This window comes from Mustelus asterias, chromosome 14, assembly GCF_964213995.1.
Source record: "Mustelus asterias chromosome 14, sMusAst1.hap1.1, whole genome shotgun sequence".
Lineage (NCBI taxonomy): Eukaryota > Metazoa > Chordata > Chondrichthyes > Carcharhiniformes > Triakidae > Mustelus > Mustelus asterias.
Genome location: NC_135814.1, coordinates 3,743,001 through 3,764,767, shown reverse-complemented (window position 1 = coordinate 3,764,767; position 21,767 = coordinate 3,743,001). Strand labels below are relative to the sequence as shown.

The 21,767-nt window shown below is 45.0% G+C and overlaps 1 protein-coding gene across 1 annotated transcript in view; it reads right to left on the bottom strand.

Annotated features, from left to right (window-relative positions):
• The window catches only part of LOC144503951 (mitogen-activated protein kinase kinase kinase 2-like), a 125,483-nt gene that overhangs the window by 13,156 nt on the left and 90,560 nt on the right, over positions 1-21,767 (bottom strand). The window contains exons 4-6 of the mRNA XM_078229118.1: positions 19,729-19,769; positions 14,782-14,881; positions 9,706-9,819 (exon numbers count right to left, since the gene is read on the bottom strand). Of these exons, the coding sequence (XP_078085244.1) occupies positions 9,706-9,819; positions 14,782-14,881; positions 19,729-19,769 (255 nt within the window). The remainder of the gene's footprint in view (positions 1-9,705; positions 9,820-14,781; positions 14,882-19,728; positions 19,770-21,767) is intronic.

Genomic DNA, 21,767 nt, shown 5'->3' with positions numbered 1-21,767 from the left:
TAGCCTCTGAGAGTCTACCCTATCCAGACCTCTCAACATCTTGTAAACCTCTATCAGGTCACCTCTCATCCTTCGTCTCTCCAGGGAGAAGAGACCAAGCTCCCTCAACCTATCCTCATAAGGCATGCCCCCCAATCCAGGCAACATCCTTGTAAATCTCCTCTGCACCCTTTCAATGGCTTCAACATCTTTCCTGTAATGAGGTGACCAGAACTGCGCGCAGTACTCCAAGTGGGGTCTAACCAGGGTCCTATAAAGCTGCAGCATTATCTCCCGACTCCTAAACTCAATCCCTCGATTAATGAAGGCCAGTACGCCGTACGCCTTCTTGACCGCATCCTCCACCTGCGAGGCCGATTTAAGAGTCCTATGGACCCGGACCCCAAGGTCCTTCTGATCCTCTACACTGCTAAGAATGGTACCCTTCATATTATATTGCTGCTTCATCCCATTGGATCTGCCAAAATGGATCACCACACACTTATCCGGGTTGAAGTCCATCTGCCACTTCTCCGCCCAGTCTTGCATTCTATCTATGTCTCGCTGCAACTTCTGACATCCCTCCAAACTATCCACAACACCACCTACCTTGGTGTCGTCAGCAAACTTACCAACCCATCCCTCCACTTCCTCATCCAGGTCATTTATGAAAATGACAAACAGCAAGGGTCCCAGAACAGATCCCTGGGGCACTCCACTGGTCACTGACCGCCATGCAGAGAAAGACCCCTCCACAGCCACTCTCTGCCTTCTGCAGGCAAGCCAGTTCTGGATCCACAAGGCAACAGCCCCTTGGATCCCATGCCCTCTCACTTTCTCAAGAAGTCTTGCATGGGGGACCTTATCGAACGCCTTGCTGAAGTCCATATAGACCACATCCACCGCTCTTCCTTCGTCAATGTGTTTGGTCACATTTTCAAAGAACTCAACCAGGCTCGTAAGGCACGACCTGCCCTTGACAAAGCCGTGCTGACTACTTTTGATCATACTAAACTTCTCTAGATGATCATAAATCCTGTCTCTCAGGATCCTCTCCATCAACTTACCAACCACTGAGGTTAGACTCACCGGTCGGTAATTTCCCGGGCTGTCCCTGTTCCCTTTCTTGAATATAGGGACCACATCTGCAATCCTCGTTTCTCACCCTTGTGGTATTTTTGCTTTGTCTTCAACTCCATGGTTGAAAGGAGCACAATGGTCTCTCCACAATTACCACTCACACAGCCTCAGTTCCATTTCCTCTTTCACTGTTTCAACCTCAGTCTTCACAATATATAGAGTTTGCTTTCAGGCGGCAGGGAATGGCAAAGTTCAAAATCATAGAACCATCAACACAGCAGTAGGCCATTTGGCCCACCACGCTCGTGCTAGCCCTCTGTGAGAGCATCTCAGCCAATCCCAAGCCTCTGCCTTTTCCGCATAGTCCACGGATTTCCTGTCACCGTCTCTGAATCGTCATCAACACGAGTCCCAAACGCCAAAGAGATCATGTCTTCCTAATAGTAATACATTGATGGAAAGAATATGTCGCCATTTATAAAATGCCTTTCACATCCTCAGGATATTCCCAAAGCTCTTCAGAAACGATCAATGACTTTGTTTTGAAGTGTAATCATTGATATTAGAATGTCAGAATCGGTTTACAGATGTCTCTGTGGATGTTCTTGGTAGAGATAATCAGTGAAAATGGAAGTGAGTTCAATTGACAGAGACCACAAAAGCGGTATTGATTTCTGGTAGGTCGACAGAGCACATTATAAAGATTAACACACACACCGACAGTCGGGTAAACGTATTCCCAAGAAAACAGCCTTGTCCGAGTTCGAATGTTATGGGTTGCAGCCCCAAAAGTTAAATGCATACCATCATTGAATCTTACAGAACATAAAGAGGCCATTTGGTCCATCATACCTGTGCTGGCTCTTTGAAAGAGCTATCCAATTACTCTCATTCCCCTGTTAGAGTCATAGAATCCTACAGTGCAGAAAGAGGCCATTCAGCCCATCGAGTCTGCACTGACCACAATCCCACCCAAGCCCTATTCCCATAACCCCACATATTTACCCTGACACTAAGGGGCAATTTAGCATGGCCAATCAACCTAACCCGCACATCTTTGGACTGTGGGAGGAAACCGGAGCACCCGGAGGAAACCCACACAGACGTGGGGAGAACATCAGACTCCACACAGACAGTGACCCGAGGCCGGAATTGAACCTGGGTCCCTGGTGCTGAGAGACAACAGTGCTAACCACTGTGCCACCGTGCCGCTCTATTCTTTCCCCATAGCAATGAAAACGCTTTCCCTTCAAGTATTTATCGAATTCCTTTTTGAAATCTGAACCTGCCTCCATCCTCATTTCAAGCAACACATTCCAGACCAGCACTCACTAAGTAAAAAAGATGATTGGGCGGCACAGTGGTTAGCACTGCTGCTTCACAGCTCCAGGGACCTGGGTTCGATTCCCAGCTTGGCTCACTGTCTGTGTGGAGTTTGCACATTCTCCTCGTGTCTGCGTGGGTTTCCTCCGGGTGCTCCGGTTTCCTCCCACAGTCCAAAGATGTGCGGGTTAGGTTGATTGGCCGAGCTAAAATTGCCCTTAGTGTCCTGAGATGCGTAGGTTAGAGGGATTAGTGGGTAAAATATCTAAGGATATGGGGGTAGGGCCTGGGTGGGATTGTGGTCGGTGCAGACTCGATGGGCCGAATGGCCTCTTTCTGTGCTGTAGGGATTCTAAGATTCTAAGATCCCCATTTCACTGTGGCTCAGCTAACCTTTGAGTCTGGCGTTCAAGTCCCACTGCAGAACCTGAGCACAGAAATATCAGTTGACATCCAGTGAACTATTGAGGGAGTGTTGCACTGTCAGAGGTGCCAGTTTTCAGATTAAGATGTTAAACTGAGGCCTCACCTGTCCTCTCAGGTGGACACAAAGCATTCAACAGTCACTAATGTGAAGAGCATTTTTGTTCTCCTTTGGCAGGGTTTATTTATTTTGGGTTTCATCAGATAGCTTTCCTTCATCCACAGCCAGCTTGCTCCACACTACCACCTGTTCTCACTGGAAAGACGGAGGATGAGGGGTGACCTAATAGAGGTGTATAAAATTATGAAAGGCATAGATAGGGTGAACGGTGGGAAGCTTTTTCCCAGGTCGGTGGTGACGTTCACAAGGGGTCATAGGTTCAAGGTGAGGGGGGGGGGGTTTAAACACGGATATCAGAAGGACGTATTTTACACAGAGGGTGGTGGGGGCCTGGAATGCACTGCCAGGCAAGGTGGTGGAGGCAGACACACTGGGAACATTTAAGACTTATCTAGATAGCCACATGAACGGAGTGGGAATGGAAGGATACAAAAGAATGGTCTAGTTGGGACCAGGGAGCGGCGCGGGCTTGGAGGGCCGAAGGGCCTGTTCCTGTGCTGTATTGTTCTTTGTTTGTTCTTTGTTAGTGCAGTTTAGGTAATATTTCAGAATTTCCAAAAATATATATTTTTGAGACTTTCGGTAAGCTCCCTGCCTCTCTGGTGCCCCAGCGTGGTATACTCAAGTATTGTCTTTTTCCCCCTTTTGACTTTTTACAGGGGGGTTTTCTGTGCCTCTTTTTTAAGCACTGTGCGTTCCACAGCTTGAAGGTTGAATTATTCATCCAAGACTTTCAATATTTCATCAAAGCTGGATGAGGATTCATCAATGCACTGCATTCAGATTACTTAATCAGCAATCTCATCAAAACAGTAAGAAAAGGTATTTATTAGGACTTTTTCTGACTTACTACTTAAGACCTGATGCACCCTGGGTTGCCCTATCTGGGGAGCCACCTCTTATCTAAGGCTGACATCAATACAGAGATCCAACATTGTATCCAGCCTGCGAGTGCCACCTTTGGATGAGAGTCTTTGATGACCATGACATTCGTGCTGACACCAAGGTCCTTGTACAAGGCAGTCGTCCTCCTAGCTCTTCTATATAGCTCAGAAACTTGGACTGCGTACAGCTGCCACCTCAAGGCTCTGGAGAGGTACCACCAACACTGTCTGAAGCAGATTTTCCACCTCAGCTGGGAGAACATGTGTACTAACATCAGCATCCTTGAAGGAGCCAAGCCCACCGGCATCGAGGCCACGATCGTCCAAAATCAACTCTGCTGGGCTGACCATGCGATTAGGATGTCAGAGTCCTGACTGCCAAAGCAAATCTTCTTCTCAGCTCAAGGCTCCTAAACAAGAGGAGGACTCAAAGACACCTTGAACACTTACCTCAAGAAATACATCATAGCCCACCAATGCTTGGGAGTTCCTTGGTCAGGAGAGGCCTCGAAGGAATTTCCTGACTGAAGGGACACAATCCTTTGAAGGCACCCAGTGGCAAGAGGAGACCTGAAAAAGGAGCCTGAGAAAGGAATCCCACCGATCTAGAGTCCAAGGATTGAACCCACCTCCTGGAGACACCTGCCAAGTGTGCAGTCGAAGATGTGGCTCTAGGATTGAGCTCATCAGTCACACAAGGACCCACAGAACCCGTGACCAGTGACACGGAGTTTCTTACTGGTTAGCGAGTGATCACCGGAGGAGGAGAAAACGACTCCAGTCATTTAAAAATCCTCTTCCCAGGACACCCAGTTTTCCATGAATCCAACCAAATCTGCTAAAAACATTAAAGTTTCATTAGTTTCAACTTTCAGAAGTCGCTGAAATTCAGGGTGGCGCAACCATTGATTTGAAGCCAAAGAGTTTGCCTGCACTTGCCAGTTTTGGCAGGCCCACGATCAAGTTTCTCAAGACTTGTTGTATTCTGGAATTTTAATGTTTTAACTCACCCCTGTTTGGTCTGCTGACTCTGCACTCTGAGGATTACAACTAGACTTCCAAGAGATCCCATGGAATCTTCTGCTGCAATGAGGAATTTTAAATTGATGTCTTCAGCTTCCAAGCCTTTCTTTGGAGCTTTCCCTTGGTAATTTTCCTCTGCACGTCTGCTTCTCAAGCTTTTCTTCAGGCGATCTCACTTGGTGTCTTCACCTCAGATGCTGTCAGTCGGGTCAGAATGCTCCTTTAATTTTCCAGCATTTGAATTTCTCTTCCAGGTTCTCTGAGATCCTAGGTTTTTCCAAGAGTTGCCACCATGTTGTTCGGTAAATCTTAACGAAGTACTCAGTGCCACGGTAATGCTGTATGAGTCAGACCCTTACACCACAGATACTCTCAAAAGGGAATTGGATAAACATTTTTTAAAAATACGATGTCCAGGTTATGGGGCAGAGTAGATGGGTGGAACTAATTGGATAACTAAGCTAGCGTAGGCATGATGTGCCAAATGGCCTCCTCCTGTGCTGTACTGCCAAGACTGACGTCAATAAGTAGGATATCTGTCGTGGTAAGCTTGGTAATGTTAAGTTCAACACTGTTGCAAAATCTTGTTTTGCAACTCAACCAGCTTCTGTGAACACAATAAATAAACTAAGCTGGTAAAGCTGGCACAATGCCATCCTCATTTGCAAAGGTACCTTGAGAATTCAATCTTATGTCCCAGCGTTTTTGTCTCCTTCTCTGCAGGGATACCGTCTCGCGTTTGCACTAAGATTTGTTTTTATATTTAGTTATGTGGAAAATCCAAGAGGGATTCCACTGTAGACTGTGTAAACAAGGACTCCCTCACGTGTAGCACCTTTCAGAGGAGACAGGGATTCTGTCTGCCCTCTCAGGTGAACATGAAAAGATCCCATAACGCTATCTGAAGAAGAGCAAGGTAGTTACTCGCCATCTGGGCCAATATTTATCTCTTACCCAACATTACGGAATACAGATATCATGATTCATGTTATTACTGTTTGTGGGAACTTGCTACGTACAAACCGGTTGCTACATACCTCACATAAATAACTCTGAAGTGGGGCGGGGCCATGGTTAATTTTAAAAAAAAAATATTTTGCAGAATGTGGGTGTCGTTGGCTCGATCAGTCTTTATTGGCCATGTCTAATTGTCCTCAAGAAGGTGGTGGTGAGCTGCCTTTTGAACTGCTGGAGTCCATGTGGTGTAGGTACACCCACAATGCTGTTAGGGAGTGAGTTTTCATTTTACCCAGTGACAGTGAAGGAACAGTGATATATTTCCAATGGTGGTGTGTGTGTGTGTGCTTGGAGAGTAACTTACAGGTGGTGTTGCTCCCATGCATCTGCAGCCCCAGCCGTTCTAGGTGGCAGAGGTCACAGGTTTGGAAGGTGCTGTTGAAGGAGTATTGTTGAATTACTGCCGTGCATCTTGTAGATGGTACACACTGCTGCCACTGTGCGTCAGTGGTGTGGGGAGTGAATGTTTAGGTGGTGGATGGGATGTCAATCAAGTTTTGGCCTGGAGGATTTTGAGCTTCTTAGTGTTGTTGGAGCTGCACTCATCCAGGCAAGCGGAGAGAATTCTACAACATTCCTGACTTGTAGCTGGTGGACAGGCTTTGCGGAATCAAGAGGCGAATTACTCTCTATGGAACTCCCAGCCTCTGACTTGCTCTTGTAGCTGCAGTATTTACATAGCTGGACCAGTTCAGTTTCTAGTCAATGATAACACCCAGGATGTTTAGTAATGGTAATACCATTGAATGTAACGGAGAGATGGTTAGATTCTCTCTTGTTGGAGATGGTCATTGTCTGGCACTTGTGTGGTGTGAATGTTACTGGCTACTTATTAGCCAAGGCCAAATATTGTCCAGGTCTTGCCCTCTTTTTAGGTCAAACCAAATAAACAAGCTCAGATTAAGTCGGGATGGTATGGACATTTATTGCTTCAGCATCTGAGGAGTCGCAAATGGTGCAGAACATTGTGCAGTCATCACTGTATAACCACACTTCTGACCTTATGACGGAGGGAAGGTCCTTGATGAAGCAGCTGAAGATTGTTGGGCCCAGGACACTGCACTGTCCTGGGCCACGGCACGGTAGCACAGTGGTTAGCACTGCTGCTTCACAGCTCCAGGGTCCCGGGTTCGATTCCCGGCTTGGGTCACTGTCTGTGTGGAATTTGCACATTCTCCTCGTGTCTGCGTGGGTTTCCTCCGGGTGCTCCGGTTTCCTCCCACAGTCCAAAGATGTGCGGGTCAGGTTGATTGGCCATGCTAAAAATTGCCCTTAGTGTCCTGAGATGTGTAGGTTAGAGGGATTAGTGGGTAAATATGTAGGGATATGGGGCTAGGGCCTGGGTGGGATTGTGGTCGGTGCAGACTCGATGGGCCGAATGGCCTCTTTCTGTACTGTAGGGTTTCTATGATTCTATGAGGGACTCCTGCAGAGATGATTTGGGACTTTAAACATTCTGTAATGGGATGTGGGTGTCACTAGAAAGGCCAACATTGATTGTCTTGATTGATCTTGAACTTAGTGGCTTGCTAGGCCGTGTCAGAGGATAGTTAAGAGTCAACCCCACATTGTTGTGGGCTTGGGAGTCACATATTGGCCTGACCAGCGAAGGATATAGGATATAGAGATCCTTCCCTAATGGGCATGTTGTAGCTTCACCAGGTTAACACCTCATTGTTAGGTGCCCTCCTGCACTTTTCAGGGTTGGTTCCCTGGCTCGATGGTAATGGTAGAGTGGGGGATATGCCAGGCCATGAGATTACAGATTGTGCTTGAATACAATTCTGCTGCTGAGGCCCACAGTGCGTCATGGATGCCCAGTTTTGAGTTGCTAGACCTATTTGAAGTCTGTCCCATTTAGCACGGTGGTATTGCCGCACAATACAAACTCCTACCGATACTGTCATGAACAGATATATCCACGGCAGGCAGATTGGTGGAGATGGTCAAATTGGTTTTTCCCCCTCCACACCCGCCACAGACCCAGTCTAGGAGCTATGTCCATTCGGACTCAGCCAGCTCAACCAGTCATGGTGCTACTGAGCCACTCTGAATGATGGACATTGAAGTCCTCCTCCTAAAACACATTCTGTGCCCTTGCCACCCTCAGTGCTTCCTTCCAACAAGGAGGAAAACTGATTCATCAGCTGAGGTTGGGAAGAGGAGATGGTTTGCTGTGGTAAGTGGCAATCAGCAGGAGGTTTCTTTGCCCATGTTTCACTGAGTGTTATGAGACTTCATGCGTCCAGAATCAATGTTGTGGACTCCGAGGGCAATTCCCCTCGGACTGTAAGCCACAGTGCTGCTGCCACCTCTGGATGGGGTGAGTGATGGTGGATTCTGAGACAATGATGTTGGTGAGGTATGATTCTATGAGTGTGATTATGTCAGGCTGTTGCTTGACTAGTCTGTGGGAGAGGCCCAGATGTTAGTGAGGAGGACACCATGCAAGGTTTGCCATTGTCACTCCCGGTGCCCAGGTCGATGCAGGTGGTCCATCCCGTTCATTCTTCTTTGACAGTTTTGGAATGGTTTGATACAACTGTGAGTGTCTCACTCAGCCATTTCAGAGGGCAGTTAGGAGTCAACCACATTGCTGTGGCTTTGGAGTCACATGTAGGCCAGGCTGGGTAAGGACAGCAGATTTCTTTCCCTGAAGGACATTAGTGAAGCCGATGAATTTTTAATGATAATAATAGAACCTTACTTAGGCCACATTTGGGATATTGCATACAGTTCTGGTCGCCACACTACCAGAAGGATGTGGACTTGGGAGAGGGTACAGATAAGGTTTACCACGATGTTGCCTGTTTGGAGGGCATTAACTATGAGGAAAGATTGGACAAACTTGATTTATTTTTACTTGAATTTTGGAGGCTGAGGGGTGACCTGATAGAAGTTTACAAAATTATGAGAGGCATGGATAGAATGGACAGTCGGAGACTTTTTCCCAGGGTAGAAATGTCAAATACTCGGCAACATAGGTTTAAGGTAAAAAGGGAAAAGTTTTAAGGAGATGTGAGAGACAAGTTTTTTTACGCAGAGGGTGGTGAGTGCCTGGAATGCGCTGCCAGAGGAGGTGGTAGAAGCAGATACTGGCAACGTTTAAGAGGCATCTTGACAGATACATGAATAGGCAGTGAATAGCGGCATATGGACCACGTAGAGGGAAAAGGTCTTTAGTTTAGAAAGGCATCATGTGTTGGCATAGGCTTGATGGGCCGAAGGGCCTGTTCCCGTGCTGTTCTTTGTAAACAACAATGATTTGGTGGTCACCACCAGACTAGAATTCAGTTCCCGATTTATTAAATGAATTTAAATTCCTAGCTGCCATACTGGGATTTCAACCCATGGCCCTGCAGCGTTCTGGACCTCTGGACAGCTCGATCAGAGACATTACCACCTCCCCTTATTAATCCCGAAATCAATGGACAGCATCGTAACAATGAGACTGTCTTTCCTTTTGACAATTGATTAAATCTCTTTGGGATCTTAGGAGGTCATGAAAGGCGTCCTCCAATAAGCTTTTTTTCCCTTTCTTTTCCAGTAAAACCTCATTCAACCCTCAGTGTGACCGCAATCCATTCTCTCCCAGATCCACGCTGTATCGGAGCTCAGCTTCCATGCCTGGTTAAACTTTAACAATGCTGCAAATACTCAACAAGCCAGGCAGCATCTGCAGAGAGGGACAGACAGAGTTAACGTTTCCGGTTAATGACCTTTCATCATTTCTGATAGAAGATCATCTACCTGAAAACTCTCGCTTCCCCCTCCTCAGCTGTTGAGTATTTCCAGTGTTTTTAGTTTTTGTTTCAGCTCGAGAGTATCAGTAGTGCGTTGCTTTGTGTTCTCTACCTGGCTGTTTGATTGAAGCACCAACAGAATTTTTAGGCTCTTCATGTGAACACTGCGATCCAGGAGTTCGATGGCTTTATCCAGATCATCCTGTGTAGTCAGAGGGATCACTAACTGTAAAACAGATGAGAAATGAAGAGTGAGCAAGCTGATAAATAATCCTCACATCAATGGACAGAATGGCAAACATGAGCTGGCATGACCCAGGGGAAGCTTGGGGTTACTGTGCAGTGTGTGCTCACTTCTCCCAATCGCACCATTCCACCTGCACTTTTCACCTTTGTAGCCATTCTTCAAAGATGCCAAAACAGTGAGCACCGCCAGGCTATTCAACTGCAAGGAGCATCACATCAGAGCTTCATCCTGTCCTCGGGTGCCTGCACCGTCACCAAATGACCTTCAGGAATAGGGTTCCTGTCTCACTTAACCCTCTCTTTCTTACCCCACATCTCTTAAATATCTCTTCCTGCACCTGCCACTCCTAAGGCCAGGAGCACAGAGGCCCAATCGAATAAGTCGTGTTGCCATAGTAGCAGAGCAGGAATTAGCTCAGGGATCCTCTACCTGCTGGGTTTAGTAATACACATTTTAGATAATACCAAAAAGAAAAGGGCACCTTAAATGATAAGACTTGAAGTAGGTGAGGAGAGGACCCTTGGGGGGCAGTTACACTGGGCAACGCAAGAAGATGGAGGAAAGAGATAGAGAACACAGCAGAGTGATGTCACCCTTTAGTGGTGTAACTGGAGTTGCCAGCTGGACTGAAAGCACCCTCTGCCCTTGGCTTGGGTACTTCAAGGTGCATCCTTCCTCTATCCAGCAACCTCCCCTCATCCGTGTCAGGTGCTTTGAATGAAAGCCTGCGCTAGGTATAGCTGTACGCTGCTCTGGGATGTGTCTTCCACACACATGAAGGGTTTAGGAGAGTTACAATAATCTGCCTTGTATTCCACCCAGGTTCCAATTCTAGAAACATCCAATGCTCAGGTATCTTTGAAAGTTAACCGTGTGTAAGCTGAATTCTTGCCCAAAGCAATATCATATCAATTGAACCAAAAACCAAATCTCTTATTGAGGAAGTACCGAATTAAAAGGGAGCAAGTTGCTGCAAACAAGAAATCTAGAGCGAGTGGGATAATGAATAGAAACATTTGTACAGAGCTAACTAGAGGTTGACGGATGGAACTATGATAGTCAGCTCAATGTTTGGCCACAGGGCTGATTCGCAGGGAAGAGACAACACATCAAGGGAAGTTGTATTATTACCATCCGAGTACTCGTCAGATCCCATCTGGAGTAGTGTGTGAAGTTCTGACAAGAATCATCGGAAGGATATATTTCCAATTACAGTTATATTATTACGGTTACACATCAAGGAAGAGCCGATGTATTTAATTACTTCTTGGGTTGATAATTATAAATGAAGGCGTTAGAATTTAATGAGCAAGTGGAAATAGCAATGATGGATTAAAATTACCCAAGAGTTGGGAAGACACTGAGAAACGACAACATGCCTGGTTCAGTGTGCCTCCATTCTAAAGGAAAATGGAAATCTCAGAGCCTGGAGGATATTACAAGGGGAATAAATAGGCTGAGTGTGCCAAGGGACTGAAACAAGACAAATGTGATGCTAAATGATTTCTGACATAGACCAGCGTGTGTGTAAAATATAGGAAAGCATTCTACAAGAGGAAGCTTTTACAGGCAGCACACTCGCGGCAAAGTTTCCTATAGTTCAAGGACAAAAATGTTTGCTGGCAAGGAGATCATGACATCGGATTTAGCCAAGTCTGAAATTCTCAGAAGGATTAGTTTACAAGGCAGAAAGCCACAGAATGGAGGAAGCTTTCCAAGTGTCTAAATAACTGGTTAAGTCAGAGGCTAACATGAGTTAGTTGCTAAGGGAACAGCATGAACGTGAATAAGTGACTGCCCCCCCCCCGCTCTCTCTCGCAAAAATCCCCCCCCAACCAAGCCCATTCTGCGGGATGAGGAGCAGCATTTACCAGCTTCCCACACCCCCATTTCCCCAGGCTGTTCACACAGGAATGGAAGGACATCATCCATCCCCTCATTACCCCCTGCAACACTGGAGTGAGGGGACATTCAGCCCCTCAAGCCTGTTATGTCGGAACAGAAAAAGTATGCAGCTGATGAACCCGCTATACAAAAAGAGTAGGCCATTCAGTCCATCCAGTTTGTTCCACCATTCAACTCGATCATGGCTAATTTGCATCTCATCTCCATTTAAGTTTAGTAATTTTATTTATTTATTAGTCACAAGTAAGGCTTACATGAACAATGAAGTTACTGTGAAATTCCCCTAGTCGCCACAGTCCGACGCCTGTTCGGGTCAATGCACCCTAACCAGCACGTCTTTCAGACTGTGGGAGGAAACTGGAACACCCGAAGGAAACCCACGCAGACACGGAGAGAACGTGCAAACTCCGCACAGACAGTGACCGGAGCTGGGAATCGAATCTGGGTCCCTGGCACGTGAGGCAGCAGTGCTAACCACTGTGCCACTGTTATGGCTTTGCTTCATACCCCTTGATGCCCTTACCCTTCTAAACTAAATCTTAGTGCTGATTATTTCTATTGATAACTAATATCCATAGCCAGAGATTTCCACTAAGCTGTGAGAGAAAAAGTACTTCCTAAATATCATCCTAATATCATCCTTTACTCAGGTTCCCCACCAGAGGAGATACCTTCTCCCGCAACTATCCTATCATGACAAAACTTTCATACTTTTCAATATTTCCCCAATATTACTGTGGTACACTATGAAATCGGCTTGTGTGTGAGACTAATTTAGTTAGACTGAAGACAGACTGCAAGGTTAAAAACATCAAAAAGGAGTTAGGTGTGAAAACAAGTGTCTTAAAGTGGAAACAGAGCAGGGCTAAGATGGGAACACTAAGCAGTATGAATGGAAATTTGCATTGGGAAGTTAGGAGAAGTGACTTGAAGTTAACTATTGCATTTCAAAAGGAACATGTACAATTGGAGGAGATCATAAATGAAATAAAGCAAAGAATTAAGTTAATGCTTACCCAAAAGTAGGGGCCATAAAAAAATACCAAGACTGACCTGTAAATTCTGAGAAAAGGGACTTCTGAAGCAAGGCAAACCAATCAAGTTAAAGATGAAAGAGAAAAATAAAGAGAGATGGAAGCCTGTATCAGTAAGTGTGGTTACGAGATCCAATAGCAGCGCGCACTGGAAACAGGCCCGTGAAGAAGCTGCTGTCACCCTGAGAGAAAGGTTTGTGTCTGCAAGGTTTTGAAGGCAAGCTTTGGTTCCAGTTTCGAATGTGAGTAAGAGGAAAGACTGTGTAAGGCTTCCTCTATAGCAACAGTGGACTTTGTGGTAATGTTCCTGGAATTTGTATAATTTTAAAATCTACGAGGACTGTTGACTAAAAGGGAAGTTTAGCTTGGAATTACTTAAGCAACAATATTTTGACAAGCAAGTTAGAAATACTGTATACTGTGCAAGTGTAATCTTCTGTCTTTAAGTTTATTTATTTTTCCTTTTTTGAATAAATGTTTATAGTTACTTTCAAAGAATTTCAAACCACTTGTGAAGATTTTTCTCTTGACTTCAGATACCTTTGCATAAAAATCCAAATTACAAATTGTTGTGATAACTTGTTCAAGTTTCCCTTTGGGATTTGAACAGCCTGACAGTTACTAGCTGCCATGTTATAACACTACTAAATGTCTTAATCATTTTAAACACAACGACTACTTCACCACTCAACTTGCTATCACGTCTGCTTCACCTCATCGCCTGCTGAAACCCTCATCCTTGTCTCTGTTATCTGTGAATCTAAATGTTCCAACATACTCCCTGGTCAATCTCCCATCTCCTAACCCTCCATATACTTAAACACATCCAAAACACAGCTGTTCATTTCCTAACTCTTGCCAAGTCCCACTTACCCATCTCCCCTGTGCTTACTGACCCACATTGGATCCTGAACTGCTAATGTCTTGATTGTGAACTTCCCAATCTTATTTTCAATCCCCTCCATTACCTACCTCATCCCTCCCTACCTCTGTAAGTTCCTCCAGCCCTGCAACCACCCCTCACATCCCTGGAATCTGTGTCCCCCTTGATCGATCCCTCAACTTCATCACTGCACCAATGACAGTTGTGCCTTCAGTTGCCTAGCCCCAAGCTTTCTAAACCTCTCTGCCTCACTTTCTTTCTTTGCGAAATTCCTTAAATCTCTCTTTGACCAAACCTTTGGTCATCTTCTCAGATATCTCTTCTGTATCGATTTTTGTTTGATAAGCATTGTTTATTTATCTTAAAAGGCTGAGTATAAATTGGTCTCAACATCAATAATACTCTACTGCCCATAAGCAGTTCAGATAAAGCTGCTTGTTGGCAAGCTGTGATAAATCTTAAACGCCAATTCAGGTATCAGATATTATTTTGGAGATTACGAGCATCACACCAAGATTAAACCAGGGTAATCGGCTAATGTTTTGTGGTCTTCTTATGCCACATCCTACAGTTCTAAATTGCAAAACACAAAAATCAAAATCAGGTACATCAAAACATGTATAGCGACAAGAACTCACACTTACATAATAAAAGCAAATTACTGCAGACGCTGGAATTGGAAACCAAAAGTGAAAATGCTGGAAAATCTCAGCAGGTCTGGCAGCATCAGTAAGGAGAGAAAAGAGCTGACGTTTCGAGTCCAGGTGACCAGCTTTGACAAAGGGTCATCCAGACTCGAAACATCAGCTCTTTTCTCTCCTCACAGATGCTGCCAGACCTGCTGAGCTTTTCCAGCGTTTTCTCTTTTGAACACACTTACATAGTGTCTTTAACATAGTAAAATGGCCAGGAGACGACACAGGAGATATTACTACAGAAATGACCGATTCATTGCCCAGATACTCATTTGGATCTTTTCACAGTAGCGAAGAGTTCCCATGCCGCAAACTGATCGGAACAGTTTCGTTCCCAGCTCCCATCTTTCCATTTCCAATCATCACATTTACCTCCCAATTCAATGAGGCAAAAAATGACAAGAAAATAAATGAAGGTCCGTACCTCATTATTGGTGTAGTGCAGGCTCATCGGCTGACCAAAGGCAACCTTGGCTTTAGCGGCAATATCCTCAAGAAGGACGGGCCTGGGAAACTGGAGGATTCTGAATGGGGAGTGAGAAGAGGAATTAATCAATAAGTTTCTGCTACTCGCTGCACTCCTGAGACAGCGGAATCATCAGAGCACCTAAAGCTACAGTCGGCAGCACTGCTCATACTTCACAGCTGTGTCGGCCGACAGCCGCGGATTTAATTAACTCCTTTTCCCAACGAGGATTTCATCTTGAAAGTCAGCATCTCATTTGCTTTTCAGAACTGATCAGGACTTCCAAGCAGAAAATGCTTCAACAGTGATTACCCGCAGGAGAATTCCTGGCTTCTGTTCCCTATCCAAAAGTACTGATCAATTAAAATGTGAACATTCAAACATATTCTTCAGCTTTCATTTTATGTTCATCAAGCTGAGGGATGTTGGTAGTGTGATATTGGAATACTTCCCCATATCAATGAGGAGAATTCTGTTACAAACAATACTGTGGAATCTGACTGTAAGGATTCCACATCAAATAGGTCCAGGCAGAGGCAGCAGACACTTGTTCTCTTTGTCCAAACTGAACTTGATTCCTGCTCTGAAGTGGAGGTCAGTACCGAACCCAGTGCACCAACCTGACCCTGCAAATATACAGGTTCAGTCGCTCATTCCAGCAACACCCAGCTTCCACTTCACCAATACGTTCTCCTCTCACTGTTTGCACAATACCAGCACCACAGATCTAAGAACATAAGAACATAAGAAATAGGAGCAGGAGTAGGCCATCTAGCCCCTCGAGCCTGCCCCGCCATTCAATAAGATCATGGCTGACCTGAAGTGGATCAGTTCCACTTACCCGCCTGACCCCTATAACCCCTAATTCCCTTACCGATCAGGAATCCATCTATCCGTGATTTAAACATATTCAACGAGGTAGCCTCCACCACTTCAGTGGGCAGAGAATTCCAGAGATTCACCACCCTCTGAGAGAAGAAGTTCCTCCTCAACTCTGTCCTAAACTGACTCCCCTTTATTTTGAGGCTGTGCCCTCTAGTTCTAGCTTCCTTTCTAAGTGGAAAGAATCTCTCCACCTCTACCCTATCCAGCCCCTTCATTATCTTATAGGTCTCTAAAAGATCCCCCCTCAGCCTTCTAAATTCCAACGAGTACAAACCCAATCTGCTCAGTCTCTCCTCATAATCAACACCCCTCATCTCTGGTATCAACCTGGTGAACCTTCTCTGCACTCCCTCCAAGGCCAATATATCCTTTCGCAAATAAGGGGACCAATACTGCACACAGTATTCCAGCTGTGGCCTCACCAATGCCCTGTACAGATGCAGCAAGACAGCTCTGCTTGTATATTCTATCCCCCTTGCGATATAGGCCAACATCCCATTTGCCTTCTCGATCACCTGTTGCACCTGCAGACTGGGTTTTTGCGTCTCATGCACAAGGACCCCCAGGTCCCTTTGCACAGTAGCATGTTGCAATTTTTTTCCATTTAGATAATAATCCAATTTGCTATTATTTCCTCCAAAGTGAATAACCTCGCATGTCGTCAACGTTATACTCCATCTGCCAGATCCTCACCCACTCACTCAGCCTGTCCAAATCTCTCTGCAGACCTCCTACGCCCTCCACACGATTCACTTTTCCACTTATCTTTGTGTCGTCTGCAAACTTTGTTACCCTACACTCAGTCCCCTCCTCCAGATCGTCTATATAAATGGTAAATAGTTGAGGCCCCAGTACCGATCCCTGCGGCACGCCACTAGTTACCATCTGCCAACCAGAAAAGCACCCATTTATTCCGACTCTCTGTTTCCTGTCGGATAGCCAATCCCCAATCCACGCTAACACCCTACTCCCAACTCCGTGTGACCCAATCTTCTTCAGCAACCTTTTGTGAGGCACCTTATCAAACGCCTTTTGGAAATCCAAAAACACCGCATCCACCGGTTCCCCTCCGTCAACCGCACTAGTCACATCTTCATAAAAATCCAACACATTTGTCAAGCACGACTTTCCCCTTATGAATCCTGTGCTTAGCAGGGTTACAACAAAGGTTCATTAGATTGATTCCTGGGGTGTGAGGGCAGTCCTGAAAGGAGAGGTTGAGTACAATATACAAATATTTACTGGGACTAAGAAGAATGGCAAGTGATCTCATTAAAATGAATAAAGTCTTCTCGGGCTTGAGATGCTGCTTACCTTGGCTGGAGGATTTAGAAAATGGGGCACAATTGTCTCAAAGTAAGATATAGAACTAAGATAGGTGAAAAAAAAATCTTCACTCAGAGGGTTGTGAATCCTTGGACTTTTCCATCCTAGAAAAATGTGAATGCACAACTATTGAGTATATTCAAGACTGAGTTCAGTAGAGTTCTAGGTTCTAAGGGGATTAAGGGTTATGGGGCTAGTGTAGGACAGTGAGGTGAGATACAGCATCTGTTATAACCTTATTGAATGGCAACGAGGAATACAACTCCTGTTTTGATTGTGTTGTTTTTCCGGACTGGCCCTAGTTCTGGATCTTGTTTCTCGGTTTCTCTTTCACACTGTTTTCTCTTTCTGAATATTTCCACGCTTTTGTACTGCAATCCCTTTTAGTTTGTACTCCTCTTTATTTCTCAATTTGCCCCCGATGCCTGACAATTTATATTTTGTTCAGCTCAGGATCTCTGTCCCTTGGATCTCTGGCCAATGGCCTCTCTTTGTCCATTCTCCCAGTGTCTGTCTTTGTCTTTTGTGCTCCTCCTCTCCCACCACCTTATAATCTCCTCAACCAATGAATCTTCACATTAGCACTGACCATGAGAATGAGTGAGACGATCAAGGCAAGGCTGTAATATAGATCTGGGATCTAGCCGATTCGCAAAGAGACCAGAACTGTACGCAGTGCCTCAAAAAGATATAGATAGGTTATGTGAGTGGGCAGAGATCTGGGAAATGGAGTATAATGAGGGAAAATGTCAAATTGTCCATTTTGACAGAAGGAATTAAAAAAAAGGAGCATATTTTCAAAATGGCGAGAGATTGCCAAGTTCTGAGATGCAGAGGGATCTGTGTGTCCTTGTGGATGAATCACATAGGGCTAGAATACAGGTACAGCATGTAAGAAAGCTAATAGAACATTCTAATTTATTCTGAGGGGAATTAATTACAAAAATTGGGAGGTTATGCTTCAATTGTACAGGGTAATCGTGACGCCACACTTGTAGGACAATGTACAGTATTGGTCACCTTATTTCAAGAAAGATATATATGCTTTTGAGTCAGTTCAGAGAAGGTTTACCAGACTAATACCTGGAATGGACAGGTTGCCTTGTGAGGAAAGGTTAGACTGGCTTGTACTGGCCAGAGTTTAGAAGAGTGAAAGGCGACTTGATTGAAACATAACATTTTGAGGGGCATTTCAGTCAGCAGCGAGGACCTTCCACGCAGCGACCCCAATCCAAATCTACTTCAGCTCTTGACTGCAGATATCCTTATATCACAGACATGGGCAGCCAATTGACCCTACGCCGAAAGCAAACTCGCCACAGAGCATGTCTTTGGGGGTGTGGCCATCATCCATTTGGCTCACATGACCCAGCCAGAGTCACCCACCACTGACATACTGGGGACTCCAGCAGGCTAGTGTACCTCCAAATTCAGCACTCTGTCTTTCCAGAGATGCCCTATTTTCACCTGAGAGAGCAGAGATGGAAGCTGTTCAGCCTCTTTTCTTGGCTTGCAAAAATTGTCCATGTCTTGCTACTGTAAAGGAGGGTTTTTGTTTTAATTCATTCGTGGGACATTGGCGTCGCTGGCTGGCCAGCATTTCTTGCTCATCTCTAGTTGCCCTTGGAGGACAGTTGAGAGTCAACCACATTACTGTGGGTCTGGAGTCACATGTAGGCCAGACCAGGGTAAAGATGGCAGATTTCCTTCCCTAAAGGATATTAGTGAACTAGATGGGTTTTTCCGACAATGGTTTCATGGTCATCAGTAGATTCCTAATACCAGGGTACCAAGAAAACAAGTAGACATGGAGCTTTGCATTTTCAGTTGGTTTGCTATTGGTCCACACTGAACTTTTCAACTTTGACACGACAGCTGCAGCTGATTTCAGCATTAACAGTGTTCACCAAATTGGGACCCCAAATGTTCAGTGGAACATCCCAAAAAAATCGAGTTCAGGATCCGAATTTTAAAAATAAACACTCTGCATTTAAAGTAAAGAGAATTGAGGGAGTGGTAGATTGAAAAGAATTCTAATCTTTCGTTCACACATTCAAAAAAAACCAAATCTTGCAAACTGAAGAAAACATTGACTTTGATATTAAACACCAGCCTCTCTGAACAGAGATTAAATCATTTTTTATTAAATACGAAAACAAAGTTACATTCTCCCGTCTAATGAAACACTCCCCCTCAATATCGGTACTCTGGTTACATAGCCCCCTTTTAGACCTTCTTCACCAAGGTAGGTGTCCTCAGCTGATCCTAAATTCCTTTACTTCCTTTCCTATCACATCTCTTCACTCTCCACCCCGCCATCACTCACCTCACCGCTTCCTTGATCCATCTTTCCTCCCCTTTTCCCTATGTTAGTCCAATTATTTCTTCCTACATCTCTTCCTTTAATCCTGCTTCATTCCAAGATAGCTACCGAGCTTTGATGATTCAGATACACCACAGGAGAGAGCGACCAGTTACTCCCAGCTCTGAAGCTGAAAATTCAGCACTAGCAGCAATTAAAGGGGTACCTAAACATGCTACTTGGCTGCTTCTTGCAGTACAAGCTAATGATGGAAGTTATGAATGGAGCTCGGATGCTGAGCAAAGCAGGTTACATTCATAACACAGGGTTAAAGCCAATCTTATGACCCGGGTAACTCCCAGTAATATGAAGGATAAAAGATGATGCCTCACCTTTTTTCACCACGGTATTCAAACTTGACTCGAACGTCATTCTGGAATTAAAGAAATACAGAAAGTCAAGCAACTTTCTACAAAATCAAACAAGCTGTGTGGGAATTGAAAGTATCATGAAGATGGAAAAGGAAACAGGATTCAGGGCCAAGAACCCAGTGCCTTCTCCACAGGTCAACCTTCACCTTCTCACCCTATCCCTCAAACTCTTGCACTGTCAAAAACACATCTAGATTCTCCTTTGAACTTACACCGCCCACTTCATTTCCTTATCCTGTAACATTTACCATGGCCAATCCACCTAATCTGCACATCTTTGGACTGTGGGAGGAATCCAGAGCATCCAGAGGAAACCCACGCAGACACGGGGAGAACATTTAAACTCCACACAGTCACCCAAGGCCGGAATCGAACCCAGGTCCCTGGCGCTATGAGCTTGCAGTACTAACCACTCCCGAAATGGAAGTGCCACATCTGATCCAGAGTGAGATCCTTCAAGATGATGCCATAGCCAAGGTGACTCAGAGGAAATTTGATGAACCTTTTGCATCAGATGCCAAAGACAATGAATTTGAATGGTTTTCATTGTGGTTAAAAATATTTTTGTACGATTAATTTGTATCGTAAACCTCCTAATATCAAGTTAACAGAAATTACTGGTGGTATATGTACTTTTTCACGTTTCAAAAAGGCAGCCAGCACAACAGCAGTGGTTCATATTTATATTCTGTGTATAAATCAACCCACAATCCCCCTGATTCCCTCAATCTCTGGAATGAACTTTGGAGGCTTTTAAAGGTCAATTTGTACATCAACCATCCATGGTAGCTGCTTTTGTTCCATGCCCATTGATGTCCTCACCGAACAAAAGTCAATCCAGCTTGCTCTTAACTTAAACTGACCTATCCTCCATTCCACCCCCCATCCCAACCCCCACACCTGTACATCACTCCAGCATCCACAGCCTTCTGAGTAGACAGTTTCAGATTTCCACCATCTTTTGTGTGAAGAAATGTTTCCTGATTTTAGCCAGAAACGGTCTAGTTCTTATAGATTGTGCCTCCTTGTTTTGGATCTTCCAGCAGAGGAAACAGTTTCTCTGTAATTGCCTTAACAAATCCATCGTTTTAAACACCTCGATTCGATCACCCTCAGCCTTCTCAGCTCAAGGAAAGTCAAGCCAACAACAGGGGAAATGCTGACATTTTCTGATATTGCCAAATTAGGAGGCATGGAAAACTATGAACAAATAATACATGAGATTGGAGAATTTATCCATCTTAACGGTTATGAAGCAGGCTTGAGGGGCCACCTCATGCTTTCTATGCTCGCGTCATTAGATGACAGATACAGTTTAATACAGAGAAATGACAGGCTTCAGTTTTTCTTAATTCTTTCATGGACCTGTGCATTACTGGTTAAGGCAGTAATTTATTGCCCATCCCTAATTGCCCTCGAGGTGGTGATGGCCAGCTGACTTACATAGAAACATAGAAAAACTACAGTACAAAACAGGCCCTTCGGCCCCACAAGTTGTGCCGAACATATCCCTACCTTTTAGGCCTACCTATAACCCTCCATCCTATTAAGTCCCATGTACTCATCCAGGAGTCTCTTAAAAGACCCTATTGAGTTTGCCTCCACCACCACTGACAGCAGCCGATTCCACTCGCCCACCACCCTCTGTGTGAAAAACTTCCCCCTAACATTTCCCCTGTACCTACCCCCCAGCATCTTAAACCTGTGTCCTCTCGTAGCAGCCATTTCCACCCTGGGAAAAAGCCTCTGAGAGTCCACCCGATCTATACCTCTCAACATCTTATATACCTCTATTAGGTCTCCTCTCATCCTACGTCTCTCCAAGGAGAAAAGACCGAGCTCCCTCAGCCTATCCTCATAAGACATGCCACTCAATCCAGGCAACATCCTTGTAAATCTCCTCTGCACCCTTTCAATCTTTTCCACATCCTTCCTGTAATGAGGCGACCAGAACTGAGCACAGTACTCCAAGTGGGGTCTGACGAGGGTCTTATATAGCT